The sequence below is a fragment of the Vanessa tameamea genome, chromosome 19, assembly GCF_037043105.1.
Source record: "Vanessa tameamea isolate UH-Manoa-2023 chromosome 19, ilVanTame1 primary haplotype, whole genome shotgun sequence".
NCBI classification, from domain to species: Eukaryota; Metazoa; Arthropoda; class Insecta; order Lepidoptera; family Nymphalidae; genus Vanessa; species Vanessa tameamea.
The window spans coordinates 9971798-9994499 of NC_087327.1; the positions used below are offsets into that span (position 1 = coordinate 9971798).

Sequence of the window (22702 nt, forward strand, 5' to 3'; positions counted from 1 at the left end):
CTCGATACCTCCTCCTTAAAGGAGAGGAGGCGTCAGTCCAACAGCGAGACATTTACAGGCTCGTACCTTACTTTAATTTTTATTCCGTTAAAATATTAAACAATACTAATATTACTCATCTAACTACTATAACAAACTAGTTAACATAATGTAAGTGATTAAATAACTAAAACAAAAACCTATATATATTTGTTTTAGTTATTTATATATTAAAGTGTTTAGATATTAAATATTTATTACTACAGATATGTACCTATTTTACTGATTATTTATTTCGTCTATATAATCGTCCTTCTATATACCTAAACATCTACCTATCCCGGAGTTTATCTAGTCAACTCACCTATCTGCACTGATTGAATATGTATATTTAAATAAATACTGTATTTAATAAATATGTAAACATAATTACAAAAAGCTCGTCGTGATATACAAAATCCATCTAATATGACGATAATCTCCTACGGATATATAAAATACATATACAATAAACCACGATGTAATCAACGATTAATCTTACGGCAATTAGTGATAGCAATCTGCTGTCATTTCCCTTTGACTTTTGACAGCGTGGTGTCCGTGGGGTTCGAAGAATTGTCTACAACATTATCTTCAGCGTGGTCTAGATATTCTTGCTGTTTGCGGAAGAACGTTATATTGACGTTATTAATTTATAGTTTGACGTTAATTTGTATAAACCCATTATATATATACATATACTATTAAATAGGGAGACCATTTTTGTAATGCCTCATTAGAAAACGTTCCAAAGAAATATATATAAAAGTTACACAGAATATAGAAGATGCAACGCGTTTCAACGAATCTTTTAATATATAATGTTTTTATTTAAGCAGCTGCACTTCGCAAATTTTCCCGCTTAAAATTTAAGACTCTTAAAATGACAAGCGTGAATTTCACGTGGAACATATCTGTAGAGACCTGTTGCAATGTTAGTTGGGAATGGCTTAGTAAGTTTTGAGACTTGCCACGCCCCAAAACATTTCCTTTAATATGTAGCTCGAAGGGTCCTATAAACAATTTTATTTGAGTGAGCCAGTGTACAGGCACAAGGGACATAACATCTTAGCTCCCAAGGTTGGTGGCGCATTGATGAAATGTAACAAATGGTTATTATTTCTTACAGCGTCAATGTTTATGGTGACCAATTATCATAAGGTGGCCTATTATCCCATCCGCCTACCTATTTCATTAAAGAAAAAAAATATAATTTAAATCTTAATAGACGTAAGACATGGGTGTTTATTAACAATGCAACCTTATCTTGATATTGTTCAAGAACTATTACTTGTCATTCAATATACTCTTTCCATAAAGTTGTTAAAACTTTGTAAACTGACGAAACATCGCGTACCGCTTAGAATTTAACGCATTATATTCACTTCGATAAATTTGATAGTATCTACATTTTAGCTAAATTATAAAAATTCTAACGTAACCTGATCGAAAGAACTTAAAATCGAAAACAAAAGATATTTTATTCAAACTATTTAAAGTAAAGCTACCACCGGTTCGGGATGTAGATTCTACCGAGAAGAACCGGCAAAAAACTCAGTAGTTACTCTTTTTCAACATCTTAATTGTATACGTTTTATTGTAAGTTAAATCACCGAACACAATCTTGTGAGATTGATCATAATCTAAATGCAATAACAATTTTAAAATAATATACACAATCTCGTGAGATTGATCATAATCTAAATACAATAACAATTTTAAAATAATATACACAATCTCGTGAGATTGATCATAATCTAAATGTAATAACAATTTTAAAGTAATATACACAATCTCGTGAGATTGATCATAATCTAAATGTAATAACAATTTTAAAGTAATATATTTAATCACTGACGAATTTATTTTTTCTAATAAATTAATTATGTTCAGCAAGGTATTTTCTTTTCAATAAAGTCGATAAAAATAGAGCTCAGTTGTTAAAATCTTCTTGGACATCTTTATTTATTACCTGTGCCCTTCTCGTCTTCTCGAAGTCGTCGTGGTCGGAATGAGGCACTGTGAAGAGAAAGTTCTCGAATATAGGATGCCGAAGCAGCTGTTCGCAAGTCCATCGCATCATGGGATCCTTGTCCAAGCATTTCTGAAAACAAAATCCGACTCGAAGGACCAAAATCATGCAGCATACAATAAGTAACTTCTGTACATGATAATTGTCGAGGTACTAACATACCTTATTGTCAAATTTAATTGCAATCGAATCAATGATTGTGTGTGTATTTAAAAGCTTAAATATATAAACCTTTGATTATTAATATATCTAGATAGACTGTCGAAAATGAGAACGCAACATTTGGCCACTCAGTACGCGCCCTCTAATAAAGAAGTATGACGTTTGGCGAGTGTCAAGCATAGCTTTCAGGCATAACGAGATAATAAAGTTGGTTCGTTTGTTTTAGTTCGACACTATCTAGGTATTCGTTTGTCGTTAATAAGATAATTATTAAACAAAAATATATAAGTACCATACATCATAACCAGTAATTTTAAAGCACGGAGAGTTCTTACGGATTTTTCATTTATTGATTGTTCATAATATGTAACTTTTATAACTTTCTAATATAAAATTATTTATTAGTTTCCGTCTGCGGTTATGCCCAGGGTTTTGCAGTGATGTGTCTACAGGTTTCCGAGAAAAAAGTTACCTATGTGCTATTTCATACTTTAATCTATCTCTGTGCCAAGCATTGAGCCCCGTTCAGTCGTTTAAGCATTATTGAGTAACAAACATCCATCCATCCAAAAATACGCATTTATAATATTATTTATAGTACAGATTTAAATTAAATTGACAAAAGAGTGACTGAAATGGAGTCTATGGTCGGTGGTTTCAACTCACCTTTAGGAAGTCTACCACCAATTCGTTAGTAGCGTACCGTTGCGGAATCTTTTTCTCTAGGGGCTCCAGTGAGTTTGGTTCTGGTAGCGCCATACCCTAAAGTACTTAATTAATTAATATAAGACAAAAATAAAAAAAGCGAGATGGCCCAGTGGTTAGAACGCTTGCTTCTTAACCGATGATTGCGGGTTCAAACCAAGGCAAGCACCAATTTTCATGTGCTTAATTTGTGTTATAATTAATATCGTGCTCGGTGGTGAAGGAAAACATCGTGAGGAAACCTGCATGTGTCTAATTTCAACGAAATTCTGCCACATATGTATTCCACCAACCCGCATTGGAGCAGCGTGGTGGAATGTGCTACAAACCTACTTCTCAAACGGGAGAGGAGGCCTTAGCCCAGCAGTGGGAAATTTACAGGCTGTTAATGTAAAAATTGTAAAAACAAAAATAATCATTTATTTTAGAATTATTTATCTTGTCTACTCTACTAGCTGGTCCTAGTGGTTTTGCTTGCGTTCGTCCACGTCCGACCGTGTGTATTCAATACCAATTTCCAATAATGGTTTAATTAATGCTAAATTTCATTAATTTATTTGCCAAATCTGTCTAACGCTAACATTAGGGATATTAGGACAACAAATAAACAAACTTCATTTATAGAATATTAGCATAAGTTACATACTCTTCATAGACAGTGTTCAGCGACTAAACTTTACTTCTTGGAGCTCCAAAACGGCACAAATAAAAATAAGATTAATTAAAAAAAACCTTTTTAAAGACATGCATTTTGCCAGCTGTGGAACAAATAGCACTTAGCTTAGATTATAGTATCGCCAACACCAAATATTACGAATATTTTTACAGAGAAGTAACCATAACTTCATTACTTGGTGGTTCATAAAATAAAACGTTACCTGAAAGAACGTATTCTGCGAGAATATTGTCATATGTCTTGGAAGAAGATCACCCAGAGTTTTTCTGATAAGATACAGCTGGTCGAGGTCACTTTTTCCCGGCCACAAAGCTTCACTTGATAACAATTCCGCAAACACACAGCCTGATTGAAGAAAGAAATCTATTAAACTTGTAGCTTGATCTTTACTCCTCCGACCTCCGATTTGAAAGGTGAGGTGAGTAACTAAAGGCATAATATATTATCTTAGTTACCCAGGCAACCAACAACAACATACCATCGTGACCCATTTTCACGTACGCCAATTTAGGTTATAAAATAAAAAGATATGTCACCCACCGATCGCCCAAACGTCCACAGGAGTGCTGTACATGGTGTCCCCGACCAGCAACTCAGGCGCGCGGTACCAGCGCGTCGCCACGTAGTCCGTGTAGCTCTCGCCGGGGCCTGGACATGTATTTCAGAATACCAAAGTTAATTACTGGTGTAAAATTTCTTGCTAATGGTATTAGTGCTCGCTTTCCGAGAAATAATCCTGGCTGGGCTAGTTTTTTAAATATTTATTTGCGTATTTAAGCTATAGATAATAAATAAGGTGGGGGACCATGGAAGGCCACGCTCCTTTGAAGGTCAACTATTGAAAATTCGTAGTTATTGACATGTAAAGATATATTCCTTCTGCTATACACGAAGATGCATCAAAATCAAGGCCACAGATGCAGCGGCAAGTCGCATGCTCCACTGTTGTGGCTGTGCGATCTCATTCTTCGTAGACTTTGTCGTCGACGTTACAATTGTTAATCGCGCGCACAGAAAAACAAAGGTTTTTAGTTTAATAACGTATTATTATCTCATATTTGTTACCGTAAATTATCGTATAAGGATATGTTTATGGTATTTCAGAAAAATAAAATAGTTTTGCCTCGATATAAGTTAAAATATTGGTAGTATTCTTAGGAAAGTCGTTGGTTCCTTATAAGGTCAATCAAAAATTAGACCGTTGGCCTTGCTAGGGTACAGGGGCCTTAGAAGGAACTTCTACAAACCGTATAACATATGAACAGTTACTTTTTATTTATAAATACTTAACCGTTACAGTTAAAACAATGTTTTATATTTATAATATTTTTATTTATAAGGTTTATTAAATTTTTAAAGTCATATTAAATACTCTTTTTCAAAATTATTTTGACAAAACAATTAGAAGAGGATTTATCACAGCGAATCAAACGTTTTGCAAAACTGGGTGTACCGCTTACGCCTAAATTTATCAGGAAACAAGCCTTTTTATTTTGTAAGAGGTTTAAAATCAAGAACACTTTCAATATGTATGCACAAGAATGGCCGGGCACGAATAGTTCAATATGTTTTTGGCTCTAAACCCATCTATTTCAAAATGGAAACTCTAGCTAATGAATCCAGCTAGAGCTCAAAAAATGAATAAGCCCATTGTAAAACACCATTTTGAAGAATCTCACTTCTTAAAAAAAGTAATTGATAATAATTGTTAGTTTGGCCTTCTTAGGATCATTTTGACCTTACAAAGGACGGACCCATAAGAAGGCCATTTCAGGTTAAAAAAAAAAGTTTTAAATTGTATTATAAAATGCGTTAGCAAGTTATTTGATGTCAATATAATACTCATTAATACTATTTTTAAATAATTCCCATTAATATATTCTTAGTTATAGGATGGTGTTCAAGTAATGTTCGTTGAATTTTTTATAGATGATAAAAACACATTGAGCATTTAATGTTTCGCTTAAATGAAAGAGCTTATTATTTTATTTAAGTAAAAGCAGATATATCAATTGTTACAATTCTATTTTTAAGTCAAACGATTGCTGTATAATATTGGCCTTGCTTGGAGCCGTGTTCCTTGCAAGGCCATTTGGAAGAGCTTAATAAAACTTAATTTTAATAAAAAGTGATTAAAGCTAGCTTAAAAAAAAGTGATTTATATGGTAAACAATAAAACAAAGTATTACTTAAAAATTTGATTTCTTCATTTATCCAGTTAATTAACGAACAAAAAGTGTTTACTTGTTAAGGTGGCCTTCCATGGTCCACCCACCTTAGTTTTCCTGTGCGGGCTGTGTGCAGCCTGTAAATATGCGAAACTTTTAACCTTTTTGGTCAATTTTATTTATTATTCATAATTTAGTCGAAAGTAAAAATTAATTATGCCAATAGTACCAAACTTAATAATAAATCTAATAGTTCAACATTATAAATGCTACAGACAGACAAAAACACGCCTGTATAATATTATCTTTGTTTAATATATAATCAGGATCGTTCATAATTACTGAAATTTATTACATATCTCATAATTATACAAAATGGTATATTAAAAAATCTTATCATATATATGTTACAATGTATATATTAACAGTATGGAGTTTTTACTATTAGCCCTGCATATATGTTTAGAAAATGATTCAAGATTCTTAATGAGATTCTTAATGATGAACTAAAGAGTTGACTATTTATTTTATCTATGTATAAAATGTAACCTAAAAACAATTCCTTATGATTCAAACTATAAATGCGCATTTACACCAATTACGTTTTTTATAACACAGCCTTATTGTCTATTACCTTACCGCAGCGTAATCACAAAATGCTTTTACAATCTATTAAAAACCTTAGGCTGTGTAGAACTTATCGCGACCTTGTTTAGCAGTTATCTTAAAAGAGCGCTTTGTAACGCGCCGCCAACACGCCAGTCACTAAAGGTTAGTTTGTCGGTTGAGCCCATCAATCTTCGCAGCGAAGAAAATAGCTTGTCTAATGCTCCGTCCTCTATAAATACGCGTTTGTATTTTGTGTTATTAAAGATTACATAAATACTAATAGTACTTACATAGTTATTTACTCGTTTCAAAAGTACAAATTGTCGAAATTTTGGAAATAATTAATTACGTAATTTGGTGTTAAAGGTACCTCCGTGGTCGAGTAGTGTGTACACCGGTTTTCATGGGTACGCCACTCCGAGGCCCCGGGTTCGATTCCCGGCCGAGTCGATGTAGAAAAAGTTTATTAGTTTTCTATGTTGTCTTGGGTCTGGGTGTTTGTGGTACCGTCGTTACTTCTGATTTCATAACACAAGTGCTGTAACTACTTACATTGGGATCAGAGTAATGTGTGTGATGTTGTCCAATGTTTATTTATATTTATTTATCTAAACATCACATTTTCTAAAGCCAAAAAAGAAAAAAAAAAACAGAAACCAGAGATACTTGTATTTTTGAATTTCAGTTTGAAGGGTCAGTTAGCTAGAGTACCTCCAGTCACAGGATTATAACATGTTGGATCACTTATTCATAAATACGGTGGATACTTCCCATCAGGTGGCCCATTTCCGGTCTGCCTACTAATATGACAAGTAATAAAAACTATTTCAATGACAGTTACAGTAATTTCAACCACACTTAGCAGTTGCCTAAACCAGCTTGCTTCCAGTTACCATCAAAATCATTCGATACTGTTAGTTTACACTTCAGACGGTGAATAAGACACGTTAAAAAATGTACCATTATATTTATATAATTATAAATATTTTATCGAAGTAAAGCGAATAAAAAATACTAAGGCAGTTACGAAACTCGTTTAAAGTGACCTATAGAAACATACATTTATCGGAGAGCGTGTAAGCAGTGATCGTGGTAACAAATCATCAAACGGAAATAGCACGAAATTGAGGAAGCCTCATGTTTCTATACATATATATCTTCATTCAGGCCTTTGTTATATGTTTGAAAAGAAATATAAAGGAGTCGAACGGAAGTCTATTTTCGACTTATTACATTAAGGAAACGTATTTCTTCGGAATCTATATATTTATATGTAAAGTAAGAATGCATGTGAATGTCTCAATGGTGGGCTGAGGCTAGAGGAGGCCCTTTAAGGAGGATCTTTGCCACCCTGCTCTAATGCGAGTTGGTGGATGTACATGTGACCACATTGAAATTAGACACATGCAGGTTACCTCACGATGTTTTCCTTCACCGCAAAGCACGAGATAAATTATAAACACAAATTAAGCAAATGAAAATTCAGTGGTGCTTGACTGGGTTTGAACCCGCCGTCATCGGCTAAAATGCACGAGTTCCAACCTCAGCCATCTCGACATTTTATATTATATGTACACTTTTGGTTTAGTAGTTTTAACAAAAAAACGTGTCCTCTTGAAGTTACAAAGCCATCAAATCATATATTTACATAGTGTAAAACAAATTCTGTATTCTTAGATCTTTTATACTTTAATACGGTTAATCAACAAACAGAGTGATTCAAGAGGAAGATTTATGTGTATAATACATACATACTATAATAGAGAAAAGACGAGAATTTCAATGATCGTAGGCTAGAATTTTCCTTTTTATCTTTATTCTTTAATATAAAAGTTGGACTTAGGGTCTAAGTTATATATATTGTACTTAATAATCGTAATATTCAGTGTTGTAGGTTCAAACCCAAGTAACACCAACCGCTTCGATATCAAGTACTTTTTGAGATCGGTGACTGAAAATCTCGTTAGGAAAATATGCATGTCAGTTGAATTTTCTGCCACGAAAGTATTTATTTATCCACATTGAACCAGCATGATGAAATAAACTTCAAACATTCTTCAAGAGATAAAGCTTTTTAGCTTGCTGGTATGTGGCCAGCTGAACGGCCTTTACATTTATATATTATTGTATATATAAGTATATATTGATTAAGGTTCTTTTCCAATCGGTACCATATAAGTCTATTTATAATCTTGGAGCTAGAGCTCCCTTCAGGATGTTTTAAACAAAGGAATACTCACAGTTGCATAACAATATATTTACAACAATGTTATGTATATTCGTAGTAACATTGATCACTTTTATAAATAAAATCAGTGATAATCATTATATGAACACGAGACAATGAATCCTTCAAGGGACAAGGTATTCTCTAATAGAATTTCGCAGATATTTTTAACTTTGCGGATTCATAAATTCATATAATTTGTAAAAAAACTTTAACAAATACAGTATATTATTGAACTCAAGATTATATACATGATAAAAAAGCGTGGAGATGATACTTGTTGTCTTTCAGGCAGGGTTTATTAAATATTGTATTTAACTATGTATTTCAAATGTTGAAAAAGAGTAACTTCTGAATTTATTGCCGGCTCTTCTGGGTAGAATTTACATTCCGAACCGGTGGTAACTTTACTTTTAATAAACTTCTGTAAAATGACGATCCAAAAGAGCCCGTAAAAAGCCTACTTGAATAAATTACATTTTTATTTTCCAAAAAGTCAAATATCAAAAAGGTGCTTCTGAAAAAATATCGCTTAAAGTTACGTTAGTAAACCTCATTTTATAAAACCATTTTAGCGATTAATCTATGTATTATATGTTGTATGTTTCTTTATTTACACTAGTAAGCAGTAGTAGTACGGATATAAAAAATGACTTTCCGTTATTTTTGTCGAAGTCGTCTTTATACGAGTAAATTTGTAAAAAGAAAAATGCAAAAGAAACCCACCTTTTATCGTTTCCTTTAATATAAAATACTGGATAGGAAGTCATGATAAAAAATTCTTTGATTACAAAATACAGACGTATATATAAAGCCCTGTTCCATAACGGAGTTAAAGAACCGAATGCTTCGGCCTTGGGTCCACAAGGCCAAGGTTCTATTAGCCATGCAACTTTGACGTAATGAATGTAAATTGTAATTTTATTTTTACCTCGGATATAAATTTGTAAGCTCATTATCTAGAACATAATTTTTATACTAGAACGATGCATTATTGGCCCTTAGTTTTTGCCCAAGTCGATTACGATAGAAAAATAAATATATAATAAATTTGTTATTATATAAATATTATTAAATATTTATTACTTGACTTGTCGACGTTACATTTACTCGTGTATTATTTTTAGAAAAAAAAAATGCAAATTAAATAAATTTCATTACTTCTATGTGGTTGTGAGAGCTGATTGTAGTTTTCTTAAATATTAATTAACAATTTATAATTATAAAACGCCATCTCTATTTCTAAGCATATCCTCATCATCTGGTAGTCTATCGATCTTTTTATGGCACTTGTCTAGCCTAACAGCGTAGGTAGATCTACTAGACTTTGGACTTTTAACCAGACATGCCAAAAGACTAAAATGATGGTAAGACATGCCAAAAGACTAAATGGCAAGTAGAGAAATCAGAGGGCGCCACTCCTGGGACCTTTCTCATCTCGAACTAATGCTACTGGTGCGACTATAGTAGTCTTAATGAAGCGGCTGAGCCCGTTTTACTGAGACGTTTACAAATTTTAGTTTACCTCGGCCAAGGCCTTCGTAGCCCAAGCTCTCGGGCATTGGCGAGTAAAGTAGGATGTCAATCGAAATGGTCTTCATCTTATGGGTACGCACATAACACAGCATGGAAAATGCTTCCGATCAGTGCAGAAAAAAGCAATCGTAATAGTTTCAAAAAACCCTACATATTCCAGGATTTTATAAGATAAAAAAGGAAATTATTATTGATTGGCATAAACTTATAATAACGTCCCCTCCAGGGATAAAATAGTATAGTACACAGCCTATTAATGACACACTGCTGGACTAACCTCCTCTCCCTTTGAGGAGTCTTAGCAAAATGGAAACAAAAACATAACACGTGGTTGAAAAATATTACCACGAAGTTGATTATGAAGACAATAATTTCGTCAGATTTGTTATATCATATACCAAAATAAATATATTACGTGCATATTTAAATTCATTCGTCCTTGGTTAGAGGTCAGATGCTATGCTCATATGATAATAATTTAGATGAATTCGTGATGGCCTAACCAAAAGTTGTTGATCATACAAATGTCGTATGTAACTTGGTTTTTTCGTATTATTAAGACAATACAATTGTTTTTTTTTTTTATTGTTTTCGTGACAGAAGATTGTAAAAGATTATGTTGATATATATATTCAGTTTATTTTCGGTGTTTTGCAGACAATTATTTTAATTTTGAACTTTTATCACAAACGAGTCTTATTTAACTGTTTATTAGTTAGTACTAGTTGTTGCCCGCGGGTTCGCTCGCGTTTTAGAGATTGGTCGATATAAAAAGTAGCCTATGTGCTTCCTTGGAATTCCTACGACAATACCATACTGACAGACAGAGAGAGTTTTTGCATATATAGCTATATATTAGTCTAGATATATTAATGATTACTGTAGAATCCTAAGGAATATACAAACATAACATATAACTTATACATACTAACTTATCAAAGAAGATGAGATTTTTTTTATGAAATATGTGCCAAACGTGCACGAGGCTCATCTGATGGAAAGTGACTATATGTGCGTTGTGCGCCTTTAAGAAATTTTTACGCTCTTTTCGAAAAGCTGAGCTGAGTACCACAGAGTGGTTATGCGAGGCAAAAAATGCCTTAAAAAATCAACTGTTGTGGATTTTCAGATATAGGTAGTTTGGGTGAAACTTGAAATTTTGATACGATGTCCAAAAGTGAAATTCAGCAGCCGGGATTAATCCAAACAATTCTTCGGAACCTCCTCCGTGAAAAATGCAGTAGAAGATGCAGAGTGATCCAACATCTCTACGCAAAGCGAAAGGATCAAGCAGGTCTGAAAGGGCTTGATCGTCGATAAATCTAGCCGCACTGCGTTGAATACGGTCAAAAGGAAGATTTAAGCCGATTGATTTAAGCAACTTACCATTTTATTACAGTTATATATTTATATATACATACGCATACATTACATAATTTGATATCTAGCAATCATTTACTAAATAATAGTAAAACATAAGCGTAGGCACATTAAATACTTTACTTGTTGGTAGGGCTTTGTGCAAGCCCGTCTGGGTAGGTACTACTCATCAGATATTCTACCGCCAAACAGCAGTACTTAGTATTGTTATGTTCCGGTTTGAAGGGTGAGTAAGCCAGTGCAACTACAGGCACAAAAGACGTAATATCTTTGTTCCCAAGGTTCGTGGCGCATTGGTGATGTAAGGAATGGTTAATACTTCTTACATATGCTAACACACAATGACTTATTACTAACAAACTAAAACGACTAAAAATATATAGGCAGTTAATGTTAGCGATAACTTAGTTAAGCACACGACGTCTGAAACCGGAGCGATGGTTGATAAGGCAACCCGGATAGCTATCACTGTTCTCATCTAACTGTATCGATTAGAAATATTTCAGTTGCCTTTTATGAGTATTATTACCGTCGTTACACGCAGTAAAAATAATGCTGCACCATTATCACAAACTAAGATACACATCTAAAGCAGAAAATTGTGTATATTTTTGTTTTATTATCCATATTTCGGAAAATGAGAAATGCATTTTTTATAACGCGATTTTTTTTAATGTATGAATCCAGCGCTGACATTGTATCAACTAAATAGGATAACTTCAATAATTATTTACCGATTCGTAACGCAGATTTCATGCAAAATAAACAAGATAGTTTTCAACAAATATTTGTGCTTTCAATAAATAAATCATTGATTTTACGTACTAAGATGATAATGTCAAATTAAATTTATAAATCCTGTGTCATCCGTACGTATTATTTTGCATTAATAATCTTTGAATACAAGATTTTAATTGCAATAAAATGTGTACTGAACATCTTTATTTATTTAAAAAATATAAATATATACCTAAGTATAAATGGTTGTTTAGTTAAATATAATTAATGTCCTAGTAAAGATAACCTCTGAGTCTTCCACTTGAAATTAACATATATTTTCATTTCCGCGTTTATATTGTTATTAACGAAGAAGTTGGTTTTGGTTAACTTTACAATACGCCAAGTGTGTCATCATCATGATCAGATGAGTGAATAAATCCAAAAACACACTAGCGAATTATTTCTATTTCATGCGATTCGGGTTATAACTGCATCATTCCTTATAGCCTATTCCAATCGAAGTAGGAATAAAGATAAACAAACCTTAGATTTACGTATTTCATGTGATTTGCTAGTAACTAAGCTATATAAGCTGTAATCATGTGTATTTTTGTGATTGTCATTTCGTTTTCTAGACCTTGAAACATAAAAAAAAAAAAATATAGTGCACTACGAAAAGTTTATGATTAAATCATCTTTATTTATAATACAACACTATTACACTTAACTACTTATATCCATTTTTATTTTACTTCCAAAAATCCGATAACAGTTTCGTCGACGTTCAAAACGCCAACGCCAATGTTCTCGACCAATGATATCGAAATGATATATGAAGCCGAGATGGCCCAGTGGTTAGAACGCGTGCATCTTAACCGATGATTTCGGGTTCAAACCCAGGCAGGCACCACTGAATTTTCATGTGCTTAATTTTTGTTTATAATTCATCTCGTGCTCGGCGGTGAAGGAAAACATCGTGAGGAAACCTGCATGTGTCTAATTTCAACGAAATTCTGCCACGTGTGTATTCCACCAACCCGCATTGGAGCAGCGTGGTGGAATATGCTCCATACCTTCTCCTCATGATATCGCGTAAATTTCCCAAATATCGTTTATTCGGCTTTTCTCCTCTTATGATTGGAATAGAGTATAGATCCCCAATGCACCACGAAACTTGGAATCTAAGAAGTTATGTGTCTGTAGATTCACTAGCTCACTCACCTTTAAAAGCAGAACATAACAAATCCAAGTATTGCTGTTTGGCGATAGAATTTGTGGTAACTACGTAAGGAATGGTTAATATTTCCTAAAGCGTCAATGTCTAGGCGCTGGTGACCACTTACCAGCAGTTGGCCGATTTGCATGTCCGTCTGCAAATATAATAAAACTGACTGGCTTTATGCAACTCACTCATCCTTCCAGCCGAAACACAATAATCCTAAGTATTGTTTGGCGCGAGAATTAAATAAATAAATTAAAAAAATATTGGCCACACACAACATCACATACATTACTCTGATCCCAATGTAAGTAACTAAAGCACTTGTGTTATGGAATATCAGAAGTAACGACGGTACCACAAACACCCGACATCTGCGGCATTTGCGGTCAAAAAAATTAGATTATTTACCGATGTTGATACGGCTCGCCTAGTTTATTTCAGTTACTTTCACAATATAATGTCCTACGGTATTATGCTTTGGGGTAACACAGCCGCTATCCATACTATATTTGTGCTGCAGAAGAGGGCTATTCGCGCAATCTATAACCTAGGAACCAAGTAATCATTAAAGTATAAATTTAAAGAAATTAAGATATTAACTGTTGCTTCTCAATATATATTCTGTAATGTTTTGTATGTACGGAAAAATATTAATGTTTTTATGAGAAAATGTGATTCTCTTACCATTGGTACAAGGAACAAATACAATCTTGTTACTCCTGTTACTCGACTGCATAGAGTCAGTAACTCTTTTGTGCATACATTGCCCAATGTATACGCTTCTACAACAGCATCCCAGAAAGCGTTCAAAATGCTTCTGTTGCCAAATTTAAAAAAATTGTTAAGGAACGCTTGTGTGCTAAAGGTTACTATACAATTAGTAAGTTTATGTTTGATAGCACACCTTTGGAATGAACCGATCGCCTCCTGGCTGTTTCTAATCATATACAATTATGTATGTAATTAATTTGACAAAAAAAAAGACCCGCTGAGTTTCTTTCGCCGGTTCTTCTCAGGTCAGGATCTTCGTTTTTCCGAACCGGTGGTAGTGTTTAATTTGACCATCAATAAGAAAGTATTACACTTTCTTATTGCTTCTATGTTGAATAAAGGAATTTGAGTTTGAGTTTGAGTTTGACCCAGAACCAAGACAACATAGAAAATCGATGAACTTTTTCTACATCGACTCGGCCGGGAATCGAACCCGGGACCCCAGAACATACCCATGAAAACCGGTGTACACACTACTCGACCACGGAGGTCGTCATATTTATTATTATATTAAGTATGGTTAAAAACCCCGTTACGGAATCGATATGATATCTGTAAATTTTAACACGATTATTGTAATGGTAAAATTCGTATGACTCATAATAATATGTCACGCTAGTTCACCATTTTCGATGTATCTGGGCTGACGTAGGGCTGCCAACCGTAGCCTATTAGGGGCACATCCTTTTTATAAGCGCGGTCTGGGAACTGCATTAGGGCGTATACAATTTATTATTTATTAATCTTAATTTGCATAATTGTTCCTTGTATAGATTAATTATCGAAAAAAACTTTATGTAATAATGTTATTGGAATTCGTGACGTATGAGCAAGATTGTGATTTTGCAGATTACAAGAATAAAAAGTGATTAATGTCTTAAAATTATTTTATAATCATAGGTTGCGAAGGCAGACGAACAAATAAGCCACTTTAAATCATACATTAACATTTCTTTACTAAGATTTTCATAAACACACAAATAAATAGAAACATAGCAATGATACTACTGTTTGGCGGTAGATTTACTAATAAGTGAGGGGCCGGTGCTATGAAGTTTACCATTTTGAATACATCAATATCACAGATGCAAAAGTAATGTTAGAGGCATTACATATTGAGCCAATGAGACTAATTATATCAACGTGAGATCAATCGCGGTCAATATCAAAAGGTCGAACGTATAAATTCTTTCCAAAGTCATTATAACATTTTGAAATAAACTGCCCCCTTTATCTCTTACATTAGTTTCCGTTACTTAGACGTGACAGCCCTAGACTAATACAACTTTAATACGTTCGACTTTCTACTTTGGCTAAAGGGTAAATAAAATAACCGTTGGCTTTCACCGTTTCATACATAAATTGTATCTATTTAGAGATAATTGTCATAGGTAGATATATTCGAGAGGTCAACGAATACATTCTTGTAAATATTCCACGTTACAAGCCCGTATGGGTAGGTACCACCCACTCGTCGTGTATTCTACTACTAAACAGTAATACTTAGTGTTGTTGTGTTTGTGAGCCAGTGTAACTACAGGCACAAGGAACTTAACATCTTAGCTCCCAAGGTTGGTGGCTCATTGACGATGTAAGGAATAGTTAGTATTTCTTACAACGACAATGTCTATGGGCGGTGGTCAGTAACCATCAGGCTTATGTATAATAACCATAGGCATATTTCCTTATCCATCTACAATTTATAAAGAGATTTTTTTTTAAATTTATAAGTAGCCACTAATATTTTCTTAATACTTTTATAATCCATAGATAACAACTCTAGTATTTTTAAAATTTTATCTGTACACATTATACACGTTAAAAATATTGTTCTGTATCGTTTTATTGAAAAATACAAATAAACTAAACCTATAGTCCCTTATAACTTAAAAGTATCTTAAAAATCTTTATCTCAAGACGTTAGAGACAATAATTCCGCTGTTCACATTTATTTTAATAAACAGTTAAACAGTTAGTTTATTTTATTGTTAATAGATGGCGTTAACAGGTCTTTAAATCACGCTATAAATTGTCTTTTGTCATTATTTTAAGTATATCGTTATTCAGAATAAAATCGAGTTTCCTGGATAAAAAGTACGTTACATTCGTCGTAATACACCTGCGGTCTCTCCGATAGACGTCTAGAAACACCATTACAGGGGTTTTATTCGTAAAACTTCTACAGAACCGGATACCGTAAGGGCCCGGATATCTTTCAAAGGCTTAACCTGCGTTAGAAAAAAGGGCGAATTGAACGGATAAGGCAATGTCCTCAATAATTCACCTTACAATTTCGCTCACTAGGCACATTCTATTAATAAATATTTTATAAATTGAATATAAAAGATATGGGTATGTCTAAACCATTCTATCCTCGCCTGCAGAGAAGAATTTGTATTAAGTACGTTTTTTCATTAGGATATGATAATGCCGGCGATATTTTTTTTTAAATAAACGCCTAAACAGTAAGTAATATAAGTACATAACGCGAATATAAGGAATATTAAATGTAGAGTTAATAGTTACTAGCTCGTCTCCGCACATCGATTCCAAAGGGTATCATTGTATGCACTGAGTATTCTGAGGAGCAGCTGCCACCTGGAGGAAGGAAATGAAGGCTTTCATCACTGGGATTAGGAATGGGATTACTCGGTGACCAAGGGGGGGTTAGGTAATGTACTACATTAAAGGGCAAAGGATAGGTTTTTGAGCCATGGATTTTCCACTTCCATTAAAAAGATTGACCGAGTTACCATTTACAAAATATCAATGTACATTGATAATCTTTTCTTTGATATCGACGGAATTTCATAAGCTGATATCTAAGACCATAAAACAAACGTCGGATGGAGCGCGCGTAACATTGTAGTGAAACTTGAAAAGTAAATAAAAGTCAAAAGCGAATTCAAATTGCCGGTGGAGCGAAACGACGGCTCTTCCGTAATATGTCAAAGTGATATCGAATCATTGACGTACATATATAAAATGTGCATTACTTATTGTTGGTTCACGCTATCGTCGGTCCTTTGTTTTATATTCTGAGATATATCTTCTCGAATTAAAATGGAACGATACTTATGATACATTAATAGCTTGTTCGTTGTTTAAGCAAGTTGAGAGTAATCGAACTTATCACAAATCGCTTTTTATTTCTTAAACAAACAGTTACAAATATTGTGAATGATTTTCGATCTCTTCTAATAAATAAGGTATCTTCATCGTACTTTGCTCACATACAATTTTTCGAGTTATAAAATGATAATTTTATAAATATGTATCTTAATAAATAGCAATCAAATACGCACTGATCATCCTCGCGAAGCCGAAGTCGCAGAGCTTGACGACGCCTTCACTGGTGAGGAGAATGTTCTCAGGCTTAACGTCACGGTGGATGCAGTTATGACGGTGGCAGTACGCCACCCCCTGGAGCGTCTGCCAGATTATTTGCTTTGAAAGCAATTCTGGACAACCCTGGTATAAAAACTTCATTGAGTAAAAATAATTGTACTATCTATACTAATATTATAAATGCGAACGTAACTCGTAAGAGCCGAGATGCCCAGTGGTTAGAACGCGTGCATCTTAACCGATGATTGCGGGTTCAAGCCCGGGCAAGCACCACTAAATTTTCATGTGCTTAATTTATGTTTATAATTCATGTCGTGCTCGGTGGAGAAAAACATCGTGAGGAAACCTGTATGTGTCTAATTTCAACGAAATTCTGCCACATGTGTATCCACCAAACCGCATTGGAGCAACGTGGTGGAATATGCTCCAAACCTTCTCCTCAAAAAGGAGAGGAGACATTAGCCCAGCAGTGGGAAATCTACAGGCTGTTAATGTAATGTATGTATGAACGTAACTCTGTTTGTTACCTCTTCATGCTTAAGATTCTGAACTGATTCAGATGAAATTAGGATAGCTTTAACGCCGGGAAAGGACACATGCTATTTTTTTTAATTCAACCCTCGAAGGGGTAAAAAGGGTGTGACCGTTTGTATGCTATAGATAAAGTTGTATAAATTTCGCGTGAGTAAAACCGCAGGTTCATCTAGTAATACATACGTCATCTTAAGCTTCTTAATTCTTAATACAACTATTAAGAATTAAGAAGCTTTGAAAAATTGCCGTTAAAACATGTAAGCCGTCATTTCCAACACTAACAATCGCGAAGAGATTTAAATCCCATATTTCTTTTACAGTTTTAAAGTTAACGTCACAAAATCAGTAAATATTCATCACCAATTGTTTCATACCAAACATAACAATCATTGTTTAAAGCAAATTTTTATTATTTATTCGTGAGTCACATTACTTTAAAAGTTTTGACAAAAAATACGGTAAAACACACTGCTAAGTTTACGAATACACTCTGACGTCTATGTAACGTAAAAAAAAACTTGAATAATATTAACCGAAAATGTCATCTTAACGCACTGGCCATCGGTCAAATGTTCTTCAATTTAAAAGAACTATAACCCTCCCAAATAAAAAAGGAGAATTAAACAAATGGGTTCATAAATGCTATAAAATAAAATAAATAAAAAAGTATTATTATTCTACTTATATATAATTTACTAACCGAAATTATAATCGCGTTCGTTTTTTGAAGTCAGTTTAAAAAAAAAACGAATTTCAAGTAGATTTTATTTTCGACTTTCATTTGTTTTTCTTCGGCTCGGTGTTAATTTATTTACTGCATACCGCAAAAAATGTTCGCTGAAGTGGAATTGTGGAGTTATAGTTGTAGTACAATAAAATCTTGATTAACTGATATGATGACGATAATCATAGCTGCATAGTGTATAGTTATCACGATGGGTATTCTATTCTTAGTTCTGTTTAGTTACTCTATGTAACTCCAACTAAAATCTAATCAAAGACAATGGGATTTAGTCGTAGACAATTTTACTATCTTTTACTAATATTTTATTTTATTTTCATTAGGACAACCAACAGTAGATACAATATCACATCCAAAATAAAAAATAAAAAATTACATTTCAAAATTATCAAGGCAAAAGTTCTACTACTTACAGGTAGTCTCACCGTGCATTATCATATTACACAATGTAATTATTGAAAATATAAATTAAACATAAGCATAATAATTAAAAATAAGAAATATAATACATTTTTTAAACTATTATATAATAAATAATAAGATAAACCACATGATTAGAATTGGGCACAAATAAAATTCTTTATTTTTCGATTGAATTGAGGTCGACTATCGTGACATATGTCTAAATCTTTTACTTTAATACTGATGGTGATGTATAACAATGATAATCTTAATATGATATATATCTACAGCAGCACTGGCAGTTTACGCATGAAATCTCAAATATATGTACATTTCGAAGTAAATAAAATATTATGCATCAAAAAGTAAAATATGTCCAGATATACAATTCCTATTTTTAATGTTAATTCGTACACGTATTTATATTGGTACATATAATTATTTCCTTATTTCCGACATACAAAAACACAGTAGTGATTGCCCATACTTTAATTTGTCAACGAGATTTTCTGGGAAATACCAGAAATACTGAGAAATAAGAAACAATGCATCCTATTCTGATTGACGGCAAATGTGTGGATTTACCATATACAGTAATTCCGGTTTTGCCGAAACCTAAGCTTGATATACGTCAAATATTTGGCGACCTTGTCAACTTATTAGTCACACAATAAAGAGCTCGTCAAATTTTCCGTAATTGATTGGAATTCATGATGACTTTTTTCACTGTCAATTGTAACACGCAAACTCTTGATACATATAGTGTATTCAAATCGAAGGAGTTAATATAAACAAACCTTAAAATTAGCTCTTCCATGCGATTTGCACTACAAACAATTCTTGTTTAATGTATCTTTATTTATAATACAAGACTATTTCCACTTAAATTCTCATATCCACTTTAGTTTTACTTCCAAATTTCGGATGTGAAATCAAATCATATAATACGACACAACTGAGATGTTGCATCGAAAAAATCGTACAATCGATCGCATCCGAATTAAGTACGTCTTCAAAATCATCCAAGTATCTATTTGTTATGCGAAAATGATCTTTATGCAAACATAATCATTTGTAATGTCATATAACCAAATACATTCGCCAAATTGAGAGTCGATTGTTTTTTTTTAATTTTTCGATGCTACATTTAAATTGTGTCGTATTGTACACACATCACATTCAAGATACATGCCCAAGAGGCGGCCTAATAGCTAAAACGGCAATCTCTTCCAGGCAACCTTAAGGTAGAGGTAAAAGAACAACTTCACAAATGCTCATAAAAACATTTTTTCACGAATCCATTATGAATAGCATATATTATTCAAGATCACCATAGCATCGCGTCATTTCAATGTCAATGCCTTTGTTTGTCTTTAATCCCATAGAGATGCTATACACAATATTTGGTTACATTGTTACTTGGAATGTAAAGTTCATAAGATCTTTTTGTTTGTATATTTTGGGCATCTAAAATCTCATATAATAGATTTTTGTCATGAATATAAACAACATTATAATCACACTACATACAAAAAATACATTATAATCATACTATTTCTCGTACACCTAGTATCTTGAAACTTTTAGTTGTTGTACAAATTTTGGCTTAATTTAACAAAGCGTATTATTCGAATATAAGCGGTTCAAAATGCTGGAGAATAATTAATATAATATAAATAAATAAATATTGGACAACATCACATACATTACTCTGATCCCAATGTAAGTAGCTAAAGCACTTGTGTTATGGAAATCAGAAGTAACGACGGTACCACAAACACCCAGACCCAAGACAACATAGAAAACTAATGAACTTTTTCTACATCGACTCGGCCGGGGATCGAACCCGGGACCTCGGAGTGGCGTACCCATGAAAACCGGTGTACACACTACTCGACCACGGAGGTCGTCATTTTCAGGTCAATTGCCGTCGTCGTCAGGTTAATTGCCGGTTCTTCTCAGGTCTGGGTATTTTCTTTTCCGAACCGGTGGTAGTGTTTATTTTGACGATCGATAAGTAAGTGTAATGGTTCTATGTTAAAAAATGAATTCGATTTGAGATAGAAATAGATAAGAGATAGATACCTTCATAAGTTTTGAAGCGGATTTCATAGTTATTGAAATTCCACAATTAGGCAATGACAATAAAATATTTACACATTTGTATGCAAAGTAAAAATATGTAAATAAATACTTTCCTTCGAATACATCAACGTGTCCTTGTTCCCATTATGTTCATTACAGATATACGGAATGTAGACCGTAGGATATTCGCTAGATGCGTTTGCGCAAGGACCGGTGCGAAAGCTTTGAAGGTCGTCATATTGGCCCAATACTACAGTTTACAAACACATCGGTCTATGAACTCGGCCTTATAATGATTGTCAATTTCAATCCAATGATACAAATTACATTTATATATTTTCATTATCTTAATCTTTTAATATATTAAGCGTTTCGATAGTTACCAATGACTTTGAATAAAACTAAGGAGTCAGAAAGGTTGACTTTGTAGATGTTTATTATATAAGATATCAAGATAATCGTCGTTGTAATTAAAACATTTGGGACGAGATGTTCCCACACGTAAAAAGTTAGCAGTGGACTTTATTCAAAATTTAAATTTCGAATGCCCGTGGAATCCGTTGCGTATACTAAAGATCGTGGATTACTATTGAGCTTCGTATTGCGTGAGTATATAATTCAAATCATTTCCCACATGAAATAAAATATACAGACATTTTTCTTTCTAATAACTTTAAGTCATATTTTGATTACAAAAAAAGCCATAAGGCATTTAAATGAGCTGTCATAAAGTCTAGCAATATATTTAAAAAAATCCTATAAATTCCTTAAGCTGGAAAATAGCCATCGCTGTTAAATCCAGCGATGGCTGTCGCTTACACACACACAAATCATTCGCCGATCAAACGCATAAACTTGATTGCATTGGTTTAATCCTTGCTAATATAACTACGAAAACTTATTTTGTCTGTATTTTATGCTTCCACTTTAACTACTCAACCGATCGTATTGAAATGGCATACACGTTGTTAGGGACACAGAACAGGACTTACTTCCGGAAGGTAGGTTTTTAGTAAATAGTACTTCTTGCTTTATAACCTAAGACGAGATCAGTGATTCCAATTTATTGAAAACAGATTAAATTAAATTTGTAATCTCAATGCGAAACTAATATCTTATTATTTTTATTTTTTAGAACCAAAACTTTATCGTTATAATTTTACAAGGCTCGAGAGCTGGGCCAAATTGGGATTTAATCAACCACTGTGATGAGACGGATACGTGTGGCAGAATTTCATGCATCACATGAAGGTTTTCTTACGATGTCCTCCACTAGAAAACAAAATATGAAAGTACATGTAATCTCAATAGCACTTGCCCGGTTCGAGCACACGACCTTGGGTAAAAATCCACATTCTATCTGGA

The 22702-nt window shown here is 33.4% G+C and overlaps 1 protein-coding gene across 4 annotated transcripts in view; it reads right to left on the bottom strand.

Moving 5' to 3' along the window:
* Nucleotides 1–22702, bottom strand: part of LOC113402832 (cyclin-dependent kinase-like 1) — a 42477-nt gene that overhangs the window by 1780 nt on the left and 17995 nt on the right. For 2 of the 4 annotated variants that reach the window (XM_026643164.2, XM_064217874.1), the window contains exons 4-8: nt 17532–17697; nt 4134–4241; nt 3796–3938; nt 2879–2974; nt 1991–2122 (exon numbers count right to left, since the gene is read on the bottom strand). In XM_026643164.2, the coding sequence (XP_026498949.2) occupies nt 1991–2122; nt 2879–2974; nt 3796–3938; nt 4134–4241; nt 17532–17697 (645 nt within the window). Of the gene's footprint in view, nt 1–520; nt 636–1990; nt 2123–2878; nt 2975–3795; nt 3939–4133; nt 4242–17531; nt 17698–22702 lie in introns of all 4 variants that reach the window. The other 2 variants (XM_064217873.1, XM_064217876.1) reach the window with 2 other exon arrangements.